Source organism: Protomyctophum parallelum (genome assembly GCF_964188405.1).
Source record: "Protomyctophum parallelum genome assembly, chromosome: 10".
Lineage (NCBI taxonomy): Eukaryota > Metazoa > Chordata > Actinopteri > Myctophiformes > Myctophidae > Protomyctophum > Protomyctophum parallelum.
In genome coordinates, this window is record NC_139704.1 from 52,313,947 (window position 1) to 52,337,705 (window position 23,759).

At 38.4% G+C, this 23,759-nt stretch overlaps 1 protein-coding gene across 1 annotated transcript in view; it reads left to right on the top strand.

Moving 5' to 3' along the window:
* The window catches only part of kif20ba (kinesin family member 20Ba), a gene marked incomplete at its 5' end in the record, with an annotated part of 94,684 nt that overhangs the window by 50,765 nt on the left and 20,160 nt on the right, over positions 1–23,759 (top strand). The window contains 6 exons of the mRNA XM_083775116.1: positions 7,735–7,873; positions 9,099–9,221; positions 13,389–13,446; positions 15,891–15,995; positions 16,938–17,056; positions 17,524–17,670. Coding sequence (XP_083631242.1) covers positions 7,735–7,873; positions 9,099–9,221; positions 13,389–13,446; positions 15,891–15,995; positions 16,938–17,056; positions 17,524–17,670 — 691 coding nt within the window. The remainder of the gene's footprint in view (positions 1–7,734; positions 7,874–9,098; positions 9,222–13,388; positions 13,447–15,890; positions 15,996–16,937; positions 17,057–17,523; positions 17,671–23,759) is intronic.

Below are 23,759 nucleotides of genomic sequence, written 5' to 3' on the forward strand. Positions count from 1 at the left end.
TAATACTACTGCTACTATTACTACTGATAATACCACTACTAATACTACTGTTACTGATATTACTACTGATAATACCACTACTAATGCTACTGTTACTGATATTACTACTGATAATACCACTACTAATGCTACTGTTACTGATATTACTGATAATACCACTACTAATACTACTGTTACTGATATTACTACTGATAATACCACTACTAATGCTACTGTTACTGATATTACTACTGATAATACCACTACTAATGCTACTGTTACTGATATTACTACTGATAATACCACTACTAATGCTACTGTTACTGATATTACTACTGATAATACCACTACTAATGCTACTGTTACTGATATTACTACTGATAATACCACTACTAATACTACTGTTACTGATATTACTACTGATAATACCACTACTAATGCTACTGTTACTGATATTACTACTGATAATACCACTACTAATACTACTGTTACTGATATTACTACTGATAATACCACTACTAATGCTACTGTTACTGATATTACTACTGATAATACCACTACTAATACTACTGTTACTATTACTACTGATAATACCACTACTAATGCTACTGTTACTGATATTACTACTGATAATACCACTACTAATGCTACTGTTACTGATATTACTACTGATAATACCACTACTAATGCTACTGTTACTGTTACTACTGATAATACCACTACTAATGCTACTGTTACTGATATTACTACTGATAATACCACTACTAATGCTACTGTTACTGATATTACTACTGATAATACCACTACTAATACTACTGTTACTGTTACTACTGATAATACCACTACTAATGCTACTGTTACTGATATTACTACTGATAATACCACTACTAATGCTACTGTTACTGATATTACTACTGATAATACCACTACTAATGCTACTGTTACTGATATTACTACTGATAATACCACTACTAATGCTACTGTTACTGATATTACTACTGATAATACCACTACTAATGCTACTGTTACTGATATTACTACTGATAATACCACTACTAATGCTACTGTTACTGATATTACTACTGATAATACCACTACTAATGCTACTGTTACTGATATTACTACTGATAATACCACTACTAATGCTACTGTTACTGATATTACTACTGATAATACCACTACTAATGCTACTGTTACTGATATTACTACTGATAATACCACTACTAATGCTACTGTTACTGATATTACTACTGATAATACCACTACTAATACTACTGTTACTGATATTACTGCTGATAATACCACTACTAATGCTACTGTTACTGATATTACTACTGATAATACCACTACTAATGCTACTGTTACTGATATTACTACTGATAATACCACTACTAATGCTACTGCTACTGTTACTACTGATAATACCACTACTAATACTACTGTTACTGATATTACTACTGATAATACCACTACTAATGCTACTGTTACTGATATTACTACTGATAATACCACTACTAATGCTACTGTTACTGATATTACTACTGATAATACCACTACTAATACTACTGTTACTGATATTACTACTGATAATACCACTACTAATACTACTGTTACTGATATTACTGCTGATAATACCACTACTAATACTACTGTTACTGATATTACTACTGATAATACCACTACTAATACTACTGTTACTGATATTACTACTGATAATACCACTACTAATGCTACTGTTACTGATATTACTACTGATACTACCACTACTAATACTACTGCTACTGATATTACTACTGATAATACCACTACTAATACTACTGTTACTGTTACTACTGATAATACCACTACTAATGCTACTGTTACTGTTACTACTGATAATACCACTACTAATGCTACTGTTACTGATATTACTACTGATAATACCACTACTAATGCTACTGTTACTGATATTACTACTGATAATACCACTACTAATGCTACTGTTACTGATATTACTACTGATAATACCACTACTAATGCTACTGTTACTGATATTACTACTGATAATACCACTACTAATGCTACTGTTACTGATATTACTACTGATAATACCACTACTAATACTACTGTTACTGATATTACTGCTGATAATACCACTACTAATGCTACTGTTACTGATATTACTACTGATAATACCACTACTAATGCTACTGTTACTGATATTACTACTGATAATACCACTACTAATGCTACTGTTACTGATATTACTACTGATAATACCACTACTAATGCTACTGCTACTATTACTACTGATAATACCACTACTAATGCTACTGTTACTGATATTACTACTGATAATACCACTACTAATGCTACTGTTACTGATATCACTACTGATAATACCACTACTAATGCTACTGCTACTATTACTACTGATAATACCACTACTAATGCTACTGTTACTGATATTACTACTGATAATACCACTACTAATGCTACTGTTACTGATATTACTACTGATAATACCACTACTAATGCTACTGTTACTGATATTACTACTGATAATACCACTACTAATGCTACTGTTACTGATATTACTACTGATAATACCACTACTAATACTACTGTTACTGATATTACTACTGATAATACCACTACTAATGCTACTGTTACTGATATTACTACTGATAATACCACTACTAATGCTACTGTTACTGATATTATTACTGATAATACCACTACTAATGCTACTGTTACTGATATTACTACTGATAATACCACTACTAATGCTACTATTACTATTACTACTGATAATACCACTACTAATGCTACTGTTACTGATATTACTACTGATAATACCACTACTAATGCTACTGTTACTGATATTACTACTGATAATACCACTACTAATGCTACTGTTACTGATATTATTACTGATAATACCACTACTAATGCTACTGTTACTGATATTACTACTGATAATACCACTACTAATGCTACTGTTACTGATATTACTACTGATAATACCACTACTAATGCTACTGTTACTGATATTACTACTGATAATACCACTACTAATGCTACTGTTACTGATATTACTACTGATAATACCACTACTAATACTACTGTTACTGATATTATTACTGATAATACCACTACTAATGCTACTGTTACTGATATTACTACTGATAATACCACTACTAATGCTACTGTTACTGATATTACTACTGATAATACCACTACTAATGCTACTGTTACTGATATTACTACTGATAATACCACTACTAATGCTACTGTTACTGATATTACTACTGATAATACCACTACTAATACTACTGTTACTGATATTACTACTGATAATACCACTACTAATGCTACTGTTACTGATATTACTACTGATAATACCACTACTAATGCTACTGTTACTGATATTACTACTGATAATACCACTACTTATGCTACTGTTACTGATATTACTACTGATAATACCACTACTAATGCTACTGTTACTGACATTACTACTGATAATACCACTACTAATGCTACTGTTACTGATATTACTACTGATAATACCACTACTAATGCTACTGCTACTATTACTACTGATAATACCACTACTAATGCTACTGTTACTGATATTACTACTGATAATACCACTACTAATACTACTGTTACTGATATCACTACTGATAATACCACTACTAATGCTACTGCTACTGATATTACTACTGATAATACCACTACTAATGCTACTGTTACTGATATTACTACTGATAATACCACTACTAATGCTACTGTTACTGATATTACTACTGATAATACCACTACTAATGCTACTGTTACTGATATTACTACTGATAATACCACTACTAATGCTACTGTTACTGATATTACTACTGATAATACCACTACTAATGCTACTGCTACTATTACTACTGATAATACCACTACTAATGCTACTGTTACTGATATTACTACTGATAATACCACTACTAATACTACTGTTACTGATATCACTACTGATAATACCACTACTAATGCTACTGTTACTGATATTACTACTGATAATACCACTACTAATGCTACTGTTACTGATATTACTACTGATAATACCACTACTAATGCTACTGTTACTGATATTACTACTGATAATACCACTACTAATGCTACTGTTACTGATATTACTACTGATAATACCACTACTAATGCTACTGTTACTGATATTACTACTGATAATACCACTACTAATGCTACTGCTACTATTACTACTGATAATACCACTACTAATGCTACTGTTACTACTATTACTACTGATAATACCACTACTAATGCTACTGTTACTGATATTACTACTGATAATACCACTACTAATACTACTGCTACTGATATTACTACTGATAATACCACTACTAATGCTACTGCTACTATTACTACTGATAATACCACTACTAATGCTACTGTTACTACTATTACTACTGATAATACCACTACTAATGCTACTGTTACTGATATTACTACTGATAATACCACTACTAATACTACTGCTACTGATATTACTACTGATAATACCACTACTAATACTACTGTTACTACTATTACTACTGATAATACCACTACTAATACTACTGCTACTATTACTACTGATAATACCACTACTAATACTACTGTTACTGATATTACTACTGATAATACCACTACTAATGCTACTGTTACTGATATTACTACTGATAATACCACTACTAATACTACTGTTACTGATATTACTACTGATAATACCACTACTAATGCTACTGCTACTGATATTACTACTGATAATACCACTACTAATGCTACTGTTACTGATATTACTACTGATAATACCACTACTAATACTACTGTTACTGATATTACTACTGATAATACCACTACTAATACTACTGTTACTGATATTACTACTGATAATACCACTACTAATGCTACTGCTACTGATATTACTACTGATAATACCACTACTAATGCTACTGCTACTATTACTACTGATAATACCACTACTAATACTACTGTTACTGATATTACTACTGATAATACCACTACTAATACTACTGTTACTGATATTACTACTGATAATACCACTACTAATGCTACTGTTACTGATATTACTACTGATAATACCACTACTAATACTACTGTTACTGTTACTACTGATAATACCACTACTAATACTACTGCTACTGATATTACTACTGATATTACTACTGATAATACCACTACTAATGCTACTGTTACTGATATTACTACTGATAATACCACTACTAATACTACTGTTACTGATATTACTACTGATAATACCACTACTAATGCTACTGTTACTGATATTACTACTGATAATACCACTACTAATGCTACTGTTACTGATATTACTACTGATAATACCACTACTAATGCTACTGTTACTGATATTACTACTGATAATACCACTACTAATGCTACTGTTACTGATATTACTACTGATAATACCACTACTAATGCTACTGTTACTGATATTACTACTGATAATACCACTACTAATGCTACTGTTACTGATATTACTACTGATAATACCACTACTAATGCTACTGTTACTGATATTACTACTGATAATACCACTACTAATGCTACTGTTACTACTGATAATACCACTACTAATGCTACTGTTACTGATATTACTACTGATAATACCACTACTAATGCTACTGTTACTGATATTACTACTGATAATACCACTACTAATGCTACTGTTACTGATATTACTACTGATAATACCACTACTAATGCTACTGTTACTGATATTACTACTGATAATACCACTACTAATGCTACTGTTACTGATATTACTACTGATAATACCACTACTAATACTACTGTTACTGATATTACTACTGATAATACCACTACTAATACTACTGTTACTGATATTACTACTGATAATACCACTACTAATGCTACTGCTACTGATATTACTACTGATAATACCACTACTAATGCTACTGTTACTGATATTACTACTGATAATACCACTACTAATACTACTGTTACTGATATTACTACTGATAATACCACTACTAATGCTACTGTTACTGATATTACTACTGATAATACCACTACTAATACTACTGTTACTGATATTACTACTGATAATACCACTACTAATGCTACTGTTACTGATATTACTACTGATAATACCACTACTAATGCTACTGTTACTGATATTACTACTGATAATACCACTACTAATACTACTGTTACTGATATTACTACTGATAATACCACTACTAATGCTACTGTTACTGATATTACTACTGATAATACCACTACTAATACTACTGTTACTGATATTACTACTGATAATACCACTACTAATGCTACTGTTACTACTGATAATACCACTACTAATGCTACTGTTACTGATATTACTACTGATAATACCACTACTAATACTACTGTTACTGATATTACTACTGATAATACCACTACTAATGCTACTGTTACTGATATTACTACTGATAATACCACTACTAATACTACTGTTACTGATATTACTACTGATAATACCACTACTAATGCTACTGTTACTGATATTACTACTGATAATACCACTACTAATACTACTGTTACTGATATTACTACTGATAATACCACTACTAATGCTACTGTTACTGATATTACTACTGATAATACCACTACTAATGCTACTGTTACTGATATTACTACTGATAATACCACTACTAATGCTACTGTTACTGATATTACTACTGATAATACCACTACTAATGCTACTGTTACTGATATTACTACTGATAATACCACTACTAATGCTACTGTTACTGATATTACTACTGATAATACCACTACTAATGCTACTGTTACTGATATTACTACTGATAATACCACTACTAATGCTACTGTTACTGATATTACTACTGATAATACCACTACTAATGCTACTGTTACTGATATTACTACTGATAATACCACTACTAATACTACTGTTACTGATATTACTACTGATAATACCACTACTAATGCTACTGTTACTGATATTACTACTGATAATACCACTACTAATGCTACTGTTACTGATATTACTACTGATAATACCACTACTAATACTACTGTTACTGATATTACTACTGATAATACCACTACTAATACTACTGTTACTGATATTACTACTGATAATACCACTACTAATGCTACTGTTACTGATATTACTACTGATAATACCACTACTAATGCTACTGTTACTGATATTACTACTGATAATACCACTACTAATGCTACTGTTACTACTGATAATACCACTACTAATGCTACTGTTACTGATATTACTACTGATAATACCACTACTAATGCTACTGTTACTGATATTACTACTGATAATACCACTACTAATGCTACTGTTACTGTTACTACTGATAATACCACTACTAATACTACTACTACTACTATTACTACTGATAATACTACTATTACTAGTAGTATTATCGAAGCAGACTTCAGTCTAAATGGTATAGCTGTGTGGACCCAGGCTGAAGCAGACTTCAGTCTAAATGGTATAGCTGTGTGGACCCAGACTGAAGCAGACTTCAGTCTAAATGGTATAGCTGTGTGGACCCAGACTGAAGCAGACTTCAGTCTAAATGGTATAGCTGTGTGGACCCAGGCTGAAGCAGACTTCAGTCTAAATGGTATAGCTGTGTGGACCCAGCCTGAAGCAGACTTCAGTCTAAATGGTATAGCTGTGTGTTTTGGACCCAGGCTGAAGCAGACTTCGGTCCAGGATGCGGACAGAGTGAAGACCTTGACCCTTGACCTCCAGAGGAAAGATGACCTCGTCTCCGACCTCCGAGAGAAGCTGACCGACTCCAAGAAACAGATCCTTCAGGTGCAGAAAGAGGTAAGCAGGGAAACCTGATAACAAGCTTATCCAGTACCCGGTATCGATAAGCTTTGGGCTTATCCAGTACCCGGTATCGATAAGCTTTGGGCTTATCCAGTACCCGGTATCAGTAAGCTTTGGGCTTATCCAGTACCCGGTATCGATAAGCTTTGGGCTTATCCAGTACCCGGTATCGATAAGCTTTGGGCTTATCCAGTACCCGGTATCGATAAGCTTTGGGCTTATCCAGTACCCGGTATCGATGAGCTTTGGGCTTATCCAGTACCCGGTATCGATAAGCTTTGGGCTTATCCAGTACCCGGTATCGATAAGCTTTGGGCTTATCCAGTACCCGGTATCGATAAGCTCTGGGCTTATCCAGTACCCGGTATCGATAAGCTTTGGGCTTATCCAGTACCCGGTATCGATAAGCTTTGGGCTTATCCAGTACCCGGTATCGATAAGCTTTGGGCTTATCCAGTACCCGGTATCGATAAGCTTTGGGCTTATCCAGTACCCGGTATCGATAAGCTTTGGGCTTATCCAGTACCCGGTATCGATAAGCTTTGGGCTTATCCAGTACCCGGTATCGATAAGCTTTGGGCTTATCCAGTACCCGGTATCGATAAGCTTTGGGCTTATCCAGTACCCGGTATCGATAACCTTTGGGCTTATCCAGTACCCGGTATCGATAAGCTTTGGGCTTATCCAGTACCCGGTATCGATAAGCTTTGGGCTTATCCAGTACCCGGTATCGATAAGCTTTGGGCTTATCCAGTACCCGGTATCGATAAGCTCTGGGCTTATCCAGTACCCGGTATCGATAAGCTTTGGGCTTATCCAGTACCCGGTATCGATAAGCTCTGGGCTTATCCAGTACCCGGTATCGATAAGCTTTGGGCTTATCCAGTACCCGGTATCGATAAGCTTTGGGCTTATCCAGTACCCGGTATCGATAAGCTTTGGGCTTATCCAGTACCCGGTATCGATAAGCTTTGGGCTTATCCAGTACCCGGTATCGATAAGCTTTGGGCTTATCCAGTACCCGGTATCGATAAGCTTTGGGCTTATCCAGTACCCGGTATCGATAAGCTTTGGGCTTATCCAGTACCCGGTATCGATAAGCTTTGGGCTTATCCAGTACCCGGTATCGATAAGCTTTGGGCTTATCCAGTACCCGGTATCGATAAGCTTTGGGCTTATCCAGTACCCGGTATCAATAAGCTTTATGTTGGGTTCTCAGATCTCGGTGATGAGGGAAGAGGAGAAGCAGGTGAAACAGCAGCTCTGCAACGCTGAGAAAACCAAGAAACAACTGCAGAACGACATGTCTGCCAGAGATAGGACCATCCTACACCTACAGTCTGTAAGAATGTTATATTAATGTTAGAGATAGGACCATCCTACACCTACAGTCTGTAAGAATGTTATATTAATGTTAGAGATAGGACCATCCTACACCTACAGTCTGTAAGAATGTTATATTAATGTTAGAGATAGGACCATCCTACACCTACAGTCTGTAAGAATGTTATATTAATGTTAGAGATAGGACCATCCTACACCTACAGTCTGTAAGAATGTTATATTAATGTTAGAGAGAGGACCATCCTACACCTACAGTCTGTAAGAATGTTATATTAATGTTAGAGATAGGACCATCCTACACCTACAGTCTGTAAGAATGTTATATTAATGTTAGAGATAGGACCATCCTACACCTACAGTCTGTAAGAATATTATATTAATGTTAGAGAGAGGACCATCCTACACCTACAGTCTGTAAGAATATTATATTAATGTTAGAGATAGGACCATCCTACACCTACAGTCTGTAAGAATATTATATTAATGTTAGAGATAGGACCATCCTACACCTACAGTCTGTAAGAATATTATATTAATGTTAGAGAGAGGACCATCCTACACCTACAGTCTGTAAGAATATTATATTAATGTTAGAGATAGGACCATCCTACACCTACAGTCTGTAAGAATATTATATTAATGTTAGAGATAGGACCATCCTACACCTACAGTCTGTAAGAATGTTATATTAATGTTAGAGATAGGACCATCCTACACCTACAGTCTGTAAGAATGTTATATTAATGTTAGAGAGAGGACCATCCTACACCTACAGTCTGTAAGAATACTATATTAATGTTAGAGATAGGACCATCCTACACCTACAGTCTGTAAGAATATTATATTAATGTTAGAGATAGGACCATCCTACACCTACAGTCTGTAAGAATATTATATTAATGTTAGAGAGAGGACCATCCTACACCTACAGTCTGTAAGAATGTTATATTAATGTTAGAGATAGGACCATCCTACACCTACAGTCTGTAAGAATGTTATATTAATGTTAGAGATAGGACCATCCTACACCTACAGTCTGTAAGAATGTTATATTAATGTTAGAGAGAGGACCATCCTACACCTACAGTCTGTAAGAATACTATATTAATGTTAGAGATAGGACCATCCTACACCTACAGTCTGTAAGAATATTATATTAATGTTAGAGATAGGACCATCCTACACCTACAGTCTGTAAGAATGTTATATTAATGTTAGAGATAGGACCATCCTACACCTACAGTCTGTAAGAATATTATATTAATGTTAGAGAGAGGACCATCCTACACCTACAGTCTGTAAGAATATTATATTAATGTTAGAGATAGGACCATCCTACACCTACAGTCTGTAAGAATATTATATTAATGTTAGAGAGAGGACCATCCTACACCTACAGTCTGTAAGAATGTTATATTAATGTTAGAGATAGGACCATCCTACACCTACAGTCTGTAAGAATGTTATATTAATGTTAGAGAGAGGACCATCCTACACCTACAGTCTGTAAGAATGTTATATTAATGTTAGAGAGAGGACCATCCTACACCTACAGTCTGTAAGAATGTTATATTAATGTTAGAGATAGGACCATCCTACACCTACAGTCTGTAAGAATATTATATTAATGTTAGAGAGAGGACCATCCTACACCTACAGTCTGTAAGAATATTATATTAATGTTAGAGAGAGGACCATCCTACACCTACAGTCTGTAAGAATATTATATTAATGTTAGAGAGAGGACCATCCTACACCTACAGTCTGTAAGAATATTATATTAATGTTAGAGATAGGACCATCCTACACCTACAGTCTGTAAGAATGTTATATTAATGTTAGAGATAGGACCATCCTACACCTACAGTCTGTAAGAATGTTATATTAATGTTAGAGATAGGACCATCCTACACCTACAGTCTGTAAGAATGTTATATTAATGTTAGAGAGAGGACCATCCTACACCTACAGTCTGTAAGAATGTTATATTAATGTTAGAGAGAGGACCATCCTACACCTACAGTCTGTAATAATATTATATTAATGTTAGAGAGAGGACCATCCTACACCTACAGTCTGTAAGAATATTATATTAATGTTAGAGATAGGACCATCCTACACCTACAGTCTGTAAGAATGTTATATTAATGTTAGAGAGAGGACCATCCTACACCTACAGTCTGTAAGAATGTTATATTAATGTTAGAGATAGGACCATCCTACACCTACAGTCTGTAAGAATATTATATTAATGTTAGAGAGAGGACCATCCTACACCTACAGTCTGTAAGAATATTATATTAATGTTAGAGAGAGGACCATCCTACACCTACAGTCTGTAAGAATATTATATTAATGTTAGAGAGAGGACCATCCTACACCTACAGTCTGTAAGAATGTTATATTAATGTTAGAGATAGGACCATCCTACACCTACAGTCTGTAAGAATGTTATATTAATGTTAGAGAGAGGACCATCCTACACCTACAGTCTGTAAGAATATTATATTAATGTTAGAGAGAGGACCATCCTACACCTACAGTCTGTAAGAATATTATATTAATGTTAGAGATAGGACCATCCTACACCTACAGTCTGTAAGAATGTTATATTAATGTTAGAGAGAGGACCATCCTACACCTACAGTCTGTAAGAATGTTATATTAATGTTAGAGAGAGGACCATCCTACACCTACAGTCTGTAAGAATGTTATATTAATGTTAGAGATAGGACCATCCTACACCTACAGTCTGTAAGAATGTTATATTAATGTTAGAGAGAGGACCATCCTACACCTACAGTCTGTAAGAATATTATATTAATGTTAGAGAGAGGACCATCCTACACCTACAGTCTGTAAGAATGTTATATTAATGTTAGAGATAGGACCATCCTACACCTACAGTCTGTAAGAATATTATATTAATGTTAGAGAGAGGACCATCCTACACCTACAGTCTGTAAGAATATTATATTAATGTTAGAGATAGGACCATCCTACACCTACAGTCTGTAAGAATGTTATATTAATGTTAGAGAGAGGACCATCCTACACCTACAGTCTGTAAGAATATTATATTAATGTTAGAGATAGGACCATCCTACACCTACAGTCTGTAAGAATATTATATTAATGTTAGAGAGAGGACCATCCATCTACAGTATGATATTATATTAATGTTAGAGATAGGACCATCCATCTACAGTCTGTAAGAAAAAGATAAAGGCACCAACCTGCACATCAGGAGCAATCAGGGGTTCAGAGTCTTGCTCAAGGACACTTCCACACTGACTCTGGGGGAGGAGCCCACAGGGATCGAACCGGGAACCTCACATAGTATGAGGTCATGGTAGATAGGACCATCCTACACCAGCAGTCTGTCAGAATATAATATTTTATAAAATGATAAATGCATTATGCGTCTCAAACAGTGTTGTTTTTTGCAGCAAATTTCTATTTTAGTTTAGTCATAGTCTTTGGACTGAAACTTCATTTAGTTTTAGTCACCTGGAATGTCTTAGTGTTAGTCTAGTTTTAGTCGACTAAATGTCACAAGATTTTAGTCGACTAAATATACAGTTGATTTAGTCGACTAAAATGTATTTTGGCGGGTCTTGATGCCGTCGTAATGAGTGTTTTTACACTGAAAATAGTGTAAATCACTGAAAATAGCTGATCTACAAGCTCACGTTGCGACGTGTTGTGAGCTTGTAGATCGGCTATTTTCAGCATGCAACCAAGTGTAAAATGACTTGTCCACTAGTCCCTTCCTAACATTTTAGTCTAGTTTTTATTTGTCAACGAAATTGTCAGTATATTTAGTCTTAGTTTTAGTCATCGTAGCTTTAGTTTTCATTTAGTTTCCATTTGTTTTTGTCAGTGAAAAAAGGTAGTCGACGAACATTTTTCGTCTTAGTTTTAGTCGACGAAAACAACACTGGTATCAAACTATTACTGTTTATTAAAGTCCAAAGTAAGTCCAGACCAAAGCAACAGTTTTCCAGTGGATCCAATGTAGTCATTTATTTATACACAGACGTTTTCAAATGTGTTTCAGGTCATTTTGATTAACTTCTACTAGTGAAACGTTGCGTTATCTTCACTATTTGCATACCCAGCCACGCCCCCTTCCTACATTAACCCTTCACCTCCTGTTCTACAGGTCCAGAATCAAGCCTCGGATCCAAAGTCTGACCTCAAGCACCAAGAGCTCAACCAAGGTAACACACTGTGTGTGTGTGTGTGTGTGTGTGTGTGTGTGTGTGTGTGTGTGTGTGTGTGTGTGTGTGTGTGTGTGTGTGTGTGTGTGTGTGTGTGTGTGTGTGTGCGTGTGTGGGGGGCTAACATGGCTTGTTCTCTCCATGACATCTTAATCCTGTTTGTATTTGTTGATTAAATTGTCAATATACTCAGTCTGACAGTATAATATCAACTAAGACAAATTATAATGATAATAATAATAATCTTGAGACTGTACACGGGGATCAACAATGACCATCTGTCTACATTAAATGATATCTACGTTCCATGAGTTGAGCCTTTGCATATGCCTGTGAGGTCGTCGAGGCTAGGGCAAGTGCTATGGGCCATGATGGAGTCTGAAGAGGTGGGTTTTCAGACTACGGTGGAAGATTGGGATTTAGTCTGTAGTTCTGACTGCAATGGGAAGTTCATTCCATAGTTTAGATTGGGAGTGAGTCTGTAGTTCTGACTGCAATGGGAAGTTCATTCCATAGTTTAGATTGGGAGTGAGTCTGTAGTTCTGACTGCAATGGGAAGTTCATTCCATAGTTTAGATTGGGAGTGAGTCTGTAGTTCTGACTGTAATGGGAAGTTCATTCCATAGTTTAGATTGGGAGTGAGTCTGTAGTGCTGACTGCAATGGGAAGTTCATTCCATAGTTTAGATTGGGAGTGAGTCTGTAGTTCTGACTGCAATGGGAAGTTCATTCCATAGTTTAGTTTGGGAGTGAGTCTGTAGTTCTGACTGCAATGGGAAGTTCATTCCATAGTTTAGATTGGGAGTGAGTCTGTAGTTCTGACTGCAATGGGAAGTTCATTCCATAGTTTAGATTGGGAGTGAGTCTGTAGTTCTGACTGTAATGGGAAGTTCATTCCATAGTTTAGATTGGGAGTGAGTCTGTAGTGCTGACTGCAATGGGAAGTTCATTCCATAGTTTAGATTGGGAGTGAGTCTGTAGTTCTGACTGCAATGGGAAGTTCATTCCATAGTTTAGTTTGGGAGTGAGTCTGTAGTTCTGACTGCAATGGGAAGTTCATTCCATAGTTTAGATTGGGAGTGAGTCTGTAGTTCTGACTGCAATGGGAAGTTCATTCCATAGTTTAGATTGGGAGTGAGTCTGTAGTTCTGACTGCAATGGGAAGTTCATTCCATAGTTTAGATTGGGAGTGAGTCTGTAGTTCTGACTGCAATGGGAAGTTCATTCCATAGTTTAGATTGGGAGTGAGTCTGTAGTTCTGACTGCAATGGGAAGTTCATTCCATAGTTTAGATTGGGAGTGAGTCTGTAGTTCTGACTGCAATGGGAAGTTCATTCCATAGTTTAGATTGGGAGTGAGTCTGTAGTTCTGACTGCAATGGGAAGTTCATTCCATAGTTTAGATTGGGAGTGAGTCTGTAGTTCTGACTGCAATGGGAAGTTCATTCCATAGTTTAGATTGGGAGTGAGTCTGTAGTTCTGACTGCAATGGGAAGTTCATTCCATAGTTTAGATTGGGAGTGAGTCTGTAGTTCTGACTGCAATGGGAAGTTCATTCCATAGTTTAGATTGGGAGTGAGTCTGTAGTTCTGACTGCAATGGGAAGTTCATTCCATAGTTTAGATTGGGAGTGAGTCTGTAGTTCTGACTGCAATGGGAAGTTCATTCCATACGTTTAGATTGGGAGTGAGTCTGTAGTTCTGACTGTAATGAGAAGTTCATTCCATAGTTTAGATTGGGAGTGAGTCTGTAGTTCTGACTGCAATGGGAAGTTCATTCCATAGTTTAGATTGGGAGTGAGTCTGTAGTTCTGACTGTAATGAGAAGTTCATTCCATAGTTTAGATTGGGAGTGAGTCTGTAGTTCTGACTGCAATGGGAAGTTCATTCCATAGTTTAGATTGGGAGTGAGTCTGTAGTTCTGACTGTAATGAGAAGTTCATTCCATAGTTTAGATTGGGAGTGAGTCTGTAGTTCTGACTGAAATGGGAAGTTCATTCCATAGTTTAGATTGGGAGTGAGTCTGTAGTTCTGACTGCAATGGGAAGTTCATTCCATACGTTTAGATTGGGAGTGAGTCTGTAGTTCTGACTGTAATGAGAAGTTCATTCCATACGTTTAGATTGGGAGTGAGTCTGTAGTTCTGACTGCAATGGGAAGTTCATTCCATAGTTTAGATTGGGAGTGAGTCTGTAGTTCTGACTGAAATGGGAAGTTCATTCCATAGTCTAGATTGGGAGTGAGTCTGTAGTTCTGACTGTAATGGGAAGTTCATTCCATAGTTTTGAAGCCAGAAGGGTCATAGTTTTTGTAATTATCATATCTCGTTTAAAATAAGTAGTACATGTCTCATCATACGTAGTTGTACTTGCCAAAATCAACGTGTGTGTGTGTGTGTGTGTGTGTGTGTGTGTGTGTGTGTGTGTGTGTGTGTGTGTGCGTCTCAGTGTTGGAGAACATGCGTTCGGTGTTGTTGGAACAGGAGGACACTCAGGAACAGATGGAGGCGGAGCTACAGGAAAGACTGGACCAATTACAACTCCTCAGCGACGGTGAGTCCCTCCAGCACTGGGATGGAGCTCCATAACATCCAATCAGAGATCAGAGTCCCTCCAGCACTGGGATGGAGCTCCATAACATCCAATCAGAGATCAGAGTCCCTCCAGCACTGGGATGGAGCTCCATAACATCCAATCAGAGATCAGAGTCCCTCCAGCACTGGGATGGAGCTCCATAACATCCAATCAGAGATCAGAGTCCCTCCAGCACTGGGACGGAGCTCCATAACATCCAATCAGAGATCAGAGTCCCTCCAGCACTGGGATGGAGCTCCATAACATCCAATCAGAGATCAGAGTTCCTCCAGCACTGGGATGGAGAGCTCCATAACATCCAATCAGAGATCAGAGTCCCTCCAGCACTGGGATGGAGCTCCATAACATCCAATCAGAGATCAGAGTCCCTCCAGCACTGGGACGGAGCTCCATAACATCCAATCAGAGATCAGAGTCCCTCCAGCACTGGGATGTAGCTCCATAACATCCAATCAGAGATCAGAGTCCCTCCAGCACTGGGACGGAGCTCCATAACATCCAATCAGAGATCAGAGTCCCTCCAGCACTGGGACGGAGCTCCATAACATCCAATCAGAGATCAGAGTCCCTCCAGCACTGGGATGGAGAGCTCCATAACATCCAATCAGAGATCCTCCTGCACTGGGGGTGGAGCTTGTATGGCTTGGCCCCGTCTTATCTTATCTTAACGCTGCTTTTATTTTGTATTTCTTCCTTCCTGTTTCCCAGAGGTAGAGAGACTAAAGGTTAAAGGTTAAAGGTTATTTTGTATTTCTTCCTTCCTGTTTCCCAGAGGTAGAGAGACTAAAGGTTAAAGGTTAAAGGTTATTTTGTATTTCTTCCTTCCTGTTTCCCAGAGGTAGAGAGACTAAAGGTTAAAGGTTAAAGGTTATTTTGTATTTCTTCCTTCCTGTTTCCCAGAGGTAGAGAGACTAAAGGGGAGGTTACATGATGCACCACAACACCCGCCCACTCACACAGACAGCCAATCACACGAGGAGCTGAAGCGGGATGCTTCCCAAGCTCAGGAGAGCCTGAAGGTAACAGAGCTTTTAATGTGAAGGTGACAGAGCTTTTAATGTGAAGGTAACAGAGCTTTTAATGTGAAGGTAACAGAGCTTTTAATGTGAAGGTGACAGAGCGTTTAATGTGAAGGTAACAGAGCTTTTAATGTGAAGGTAATGGAGCTTTTAATGTGAAGGTGACATAGCTTTTAATGTGAAGGTAACAGAGCTTTTAATGAGAAGGTAACATAGCTTTTAATGTGAAGGTAACAGAGCTTTTAATGAGAAGGTAACAGAGCGTTTAATGTGAAGGTAACAGAGCTTTTAATGTGAAGGTAACAGAGCTTTTAATGTGAAGGTGACAGAGCTTTTAATGTAAAGGTAACAGAGCTTTTAGTGTGTGTGTGTGTGTGTGTGTGTGTGTGTGTGTGTGTGTGTGTGTGTGTGTGTGTGTGTGTGTGTGTGTGTGTGTGTGTGTGTGTGTGTGTGTGTGTGTGCGTCAGTCGTGCACGGAGAGGCACCAGGCGGAGCGCAGGAAGTGGCTGGATGAGAAGATGATTCTGATTGGTCACGCCAAAGAGGCGGAGTCCAAGAGGAACCAGGAAATGAGGAAGTTCATCGAGCTGAGAGAGAGACAGCAGAGAGAGCTGGTGAGAGAGAGACATTCACTTTACATTGACTAGACAGAGAGAGAGAGACATTCACTTTACATTGACTAGAGAGAGAGAGATAGAGACATTCACTTTACATTGACTAGAGAGAGAGAGAGACATTCACTTTACATTGACTAGAGAGAGAGAGAGAGACATTCACTTTACATTGACTAGAGAGAGAGAGATAGAGAGACATTCACTTTACATTGACTAGAGAGAGAGAGAGACATTCACTTTACATTGACTAGAGAGAGAGAGAGAGAGACATTCACTTTACATTGACTAGAGAGAGAGACATTCACTTTACATTGACTAGAGAGAGAGAGAGACATTCACTTTACATTGACTAGAGAGAGAGAGAGACATTCACTTTACATTGACTAGAGAGAGAGACATTCACTTTACATTGACTAGAGAGAGAGACATTCACTTTACATTGACTAGAGAGAGAGAGACATTCACTTTACATTGACTAGAGAGAGAGACATTCACTTTACATTGACTAGAGAGAGAGAGACATTCACTTTACATTGACTAGAGAGAGAGAGACATTCACTTTACATTGACTAGAGAGAGAGACATTCACTTTACATTGACTAGAGAGAGAGAGAGACATTCACTTTACATTGACTAGAGAGAGAGAGAGACATTCACTTTACATTGACTAGAGAGAGAGAGACATTCACTTTACATTGACTAGAGAGAGAGAGAGACATTCACTTTACATTGACTAGAGAGAGAGAGAGAGATACATTCACTTTACATTGACTAGAGAGAGAGAGACATTCACTTTACATTGACTAGAGAGAGAGAGAGACATTCACTTTACATTGACTAGAGAGAGAGAGACATTCACTTTACATTGACTAGAGAGAGAGAGAGACATTCACTTTACATTGACTAGAGAGAGAGAGACATTCACTTTACATTGACTAGAGAGAGAGACATTCACTTTACATTGACTAGAGAGAGAGACATTCACTTTACATTGACTAGAGAGAGAGACATTCACTTTACATTGACTAGAGAGAGAGAGACATTCACTTTACATTGACTAGAGAGAGAGAGACATTCACTTTACATTGACTAGAGAGAGACATTCACTTTACATTGACTAGAGAGAGAGAGAGAGACATTCACTTTACATTGACTAGAGAGAGAGAGAGAGATTCACTTTACATTGACTAGAGAGAGAGAGAGACATTCAATTTACATTGACTAGAGAGAGAGATTCACTTTACATTGACTAGAGAGAGAGACATTCACTTTACATTGACTAGAGAGAGAGACATTCACTTTACATTGACTAGAGAGAGAGACATTCACTTTACATTGACTAGAGAGAGAGACATTCACTTTACATTGACTAGAGAGAGAGAGACATTCACTTTACATTGACTAGAGAGAGAGAGAGACATTCACTTTACATTGACTAGAGAGAGAGAGACATTCACTTTACATTGACTAGAGAGAGAGAGAGACATTCACTTTACATTGACTAGAGAGAGAGAGACATTCACTTTACATTGACTAGAGAGAGAGACATTCACTTTACATTGACTAGAGAGAGAGACATTCACTTTACATTGACTAGAGAGAGAGACATTCACTTTACATTGACTAGAGAGAGAGAGAGACATTCACTTTACATTGACTAGAGAGAGAGAGAGACATTCACTTTACATTGACTAGAGAGAGAGACATTCACTTTACATTGACTAGAGAGAGAGACATTCACTTTACATTGACTAGAGAGACAATTTACAATTTACAATTTACAATTACAATTTACAATTTAGGCATTTAGCAGACGCTCTTAATCCAGAGCGACTTACATTTAGGCAAGAACAAAAGCATGGGAATACATCACATAAAAGCATTTATCATGAAACATGCGTAAGCTAAGAAGGTAACAGTGGAATATCTATATGATGAAACTATACATACACTATACATAATAAACTATACATATTCACTACTATGCTATACATATGTACTATGGCGTGCTATGACTATATACAATACAATTATAGTGCTGTCTACATAACATGCTATAAGTCTAAGTCAAATGCTATCTAAGCCAACAGAAATTCTATCTAAGGGGTTAGGGTAAGTGCTATGGGCCATGATGGAGTCTGAAAAGGTGGGTTTTCAGGCTACGGCGGAAGATTGGGAGTGATGCTGCAGTTCTGACTGCAATGGGAAGTGCATTCCACAGTTTTGGAGCCAGAAGGGAGAAGAGTTTGGGACGTGTGGAGCGTTGTCCCGGCGTTTTTAGTGAGGGTACTTCCAGTTTCCCTGCGTTGGCTGATCTGAGTGCGCGGGAGGGTTTGTAGGGTTCAATCATACTTGTAAGATATGGGGGAGCCATACCTTTGGTTGCTTTGAATGCCAGCATCAGAGTTTTGTATTCTGTGCGGGCAGCGACCGGGAGCCAGTGGAGGGAGCGGAGCAGGGGGGAGACATGTGAGAATTTTGGCTGGTTGAAGACCAAGCGAGCTGCTGCATTTTGGATCAGCTGGAGAGGCTTAAGTGCACATGCTGGTAGGCCAGTAAGGAGGGAGTTACAATAGTCGAGTTTTGACAAGACTGTTGTCTGGATTAGGAGCTGGGCTGATTCCTGGGTGAGGAACGGTCTAATTCGTCGTATGTTATAGAGTGTGAACCTACATGATCGAGTGACAGCTGTGATGTGAGCTTTGAACGAGAGCTGACTGTCCAGGACAACACCAAGATTCCTGGCTGTTGGGACAGACGTTACCAGGGCGTTGTCTACGGAAATAGTTAGCTCCTGCATAGGGCAGGACTTAGCTGGGAAGAAGAGAAGCTCAGTCTTGTCTGGGTTCAGCTTGAGGTGGTTGGAGGACATCCACTGTGATATGTCAGCCAGGCATGCAGTGATGCGCTCTTCCACCTGAGTGGCAGAGGGGGGGAAGGATAGGAACAGTTGTGTGTCATCGGCGTAGCAGTGATAGGATATATTGTGAGCAGAGATGATAGTGCCAAGGGATTTAGTGTACAGTGAGAAAAGGAGGGGACCAAGTACAGATCCCTGTGGGACCCCAGTTTGGAGGGTTCGGGGGGATGATAGCAGACCTTTCCAGGAAACCTGGTAGGTCCGATCGGTGAGGTAGGAGGAGAACCACTTTAGTGCCGTTCCACCGATGCCTAGCTCCGCTAGGGTTTCTAGGAGCAGCTGGTGGTTCACTGTGTCAAATGCTGCTGATAGGTCTAGGAGAATCAGTACTGCAGAGTGGGAAGCAGCTTGGGCAGCATGTAGTGCTTCTGTGACTGCCAGCAGGGCAGTTTCTGTGGAGTGGGCCTTCTTGAATCCGGACTGGTTGGGATCCAGCAGGTTGTTCTGTGAGAGATGGAGAGAGAGCTGGTTGGAGACGACACGTTCAATGGTTTTAGAAATAAATGAAAGGAGTGATACCGGTCTGTAGTTCTTGACATCTGAGGGGTCAAGGGTTGGTTTTTTGAGGAGTGGTGTTACTCTGGCTGACTTGAGGGCAGATGGGACGCAGCTAGGGCTGGGCGATATGACAAAATCTCATATCACGATATAGAATTTATTTTATCACGATAACGATATACTCACGATATAGCATATTTTTTACGATACCTATTTTTTTATCTAAAAAAATTGTTTTTTGTTCAGGTCGAGTACTTTACTGTACTTGGGCTGTACTGTACTGTACTGTACTGTACTGTACTGTACTGTACAAGCTCTCCTCCCTGGCCTCTGTCTGTGTTAGGCTGCAAAACAGTGACACTTGGTGGTGACAATAATTATGCTATTTCCGTGCTCGGATACAGGGACATGGACACACACATAGCTGTCTATAGTGGTTGCACCACTCAAAAAACAATTAAATCCACATTATCCAGTCTATGAATATAATACTGATGCCCTGCCCATGCACAGACAGGCCCAAAGCAAGTACAAAAATATTACAAAATAAAATATATAATAATTAGAGGCTGAACTCAATTGTTCAGCCTCTGTAGACATTTTTAAAGCACAGCTCAAGACCCACTTCTACAACATTGCTTTTAATTGATCTTTTATTTTTTGTTATTCATGTCCTCACTGTATTGCATTACTGCTTGTTTTTCAATGTCGTTGCCTTGCTTTTCTTTTTTTCTCCATTGCTCTGTAAAGCACTTTGAGAGCTGCATTTCATGTCATGAAAGGTGCTATACAAATAAAGTTTTATTATTATTATTATGAATAATAATAATAATTATTATGACAATTAAAAAGAAAAAAATAAGACGTTGCCATTCAGACAGAAGTACAGGCCTGTGTCTGCATTAAATTGGCTTAAGGAAAAAATAAATACCTCATGTCACAGTTTGTCACTAAAGTTGTTTCAGTTCATGTTAAGCTCTGTATAGGGAATCAAAATGTTCTGTTGTAGTTATAGTTTAGTTTGTTAAAGACGTTGGGCAGCTTAACGATGTTTAATTGACTACAGGCGATAGAGTGAGAGAGAACGCGACCGCGTCGTCAACTCTCCGTGCCCAGCTGTGCGTATTATGGGAAAAGTGGAGGTTTTTCTTTTCCTTTTTTTTGATGATCACAACAAAGTCAGCGTCTTGTGTTGTTGTTGTTGGAAGCTGTTGCTGAAGTAAGGACTTTTCAAATGGAATAATTTATTTGGAACAATAAAAGACACGCAGCAGGAGGACTGCACAGGTAAGAGGAACGTCTTGGAAGAAGTTTGCAACCGACGACGGACAAGCTTATTGTTCAACTGTGTAAAACATACGTGGCTCACGCAATTTATCAATTTGACCCAACATGAAACCTACATTTATAACAGTGAATGACCGGTTACTCTAAGGGCGCGTTCGGAAATAGCGCACTGTGCAATGCAAACTGATAGATGAGTGCGCTCCGGTGTGGTATTTCCGAACGTGCCCCTTACACCGCTCTGAATCTCGTCAGCCATCATCTCCCTTCATGTAATCCAAACCACTTCCATATCCATACAATGAAGACGTTGCCCCTCTTAGGTGCAAGCACCCTTGTGTTGTGGTCGTGTTGGCCTTAGAGTATATAATAGAGAAGACATCCGAAAGGTGTTGGCTCACTGTTTTCAGTGCGGTCGGCTGCTGGGCATGCCGTATATAAGCGCTGTGACGTAAAATACTGCCGTAAACACTGCCGTAAAACGAAACGGCGATATAAGCGATATAGATTATTTTTCGTGATAGACATTTTCTATCGAAAATACGATATATATCGTCATATCGCCCAGCCCTAGACGCAGCCTGAGGTTACTGAGGTGTTGATGATGGAGGTGATGAAGGGGAGCAGATCAGGTGCGATGGTCTGGAAGATTGGAGACGGGACAGGGTCAAGAGGACAAGTGGTAGGTCTAGAGGATGTTACTAGTTGTAGAACCTCGTCTGGGGAAAGAGGAGAGAAGGAGGACATGCATGGTATGTTGGGGTTGGTGTTGGTTGAGTCAGATGCCACTTTATGTGGGAGGGGAGGAAAGGAGCTGCTGATATCATCAACCTTCTTCTCGAAGTAGTTGACAAAAACATCAGCAGTGAGGGATGAGGGTTGAGTGGGGGGAGGGGGTTTAAGGAGGGAGGTGAAAGTGGAGAAGAGCTTCCTTGGGTTAGAAGTACAGGATTGGATTTTGGTGTGGTAGAAGGAGGTTTTAGCAGTGGTTAGTGAGTGGGCAAAGGCAGAGAGGAGTGAGTGAAAGTGTGAAAGGTCATCTGGTAGCTTTGACTTGTGCCACTTTCTTTCGGCTGCCCTTAGAGGTGTTCGTTCAGATCTGAGAGTTTCAGATAGCCAGGGAGCCGGTGGACATGAGCGAGCTGGCCTGGATGAGAGCGGGCAGTGTTGGTCGAATGCAGATGAGATAGAGGAGAGGAAGGATGAGGTTGCAGTGTCAGGTGAGAGGGAGAGGAATGACTCCAGGGAGGGTAGAGAGGAGAGAATAGAGGATGAGAGGGAGGAGGGGTTTAGGGATTTGAGATTGCGTCGGGAGGTGACGTTCGGGGGGTTAGTATGTTTAGGCGGGAGGGTGGAGAGAGAGAGGGAGAAGGTTATGAAGTGGTGG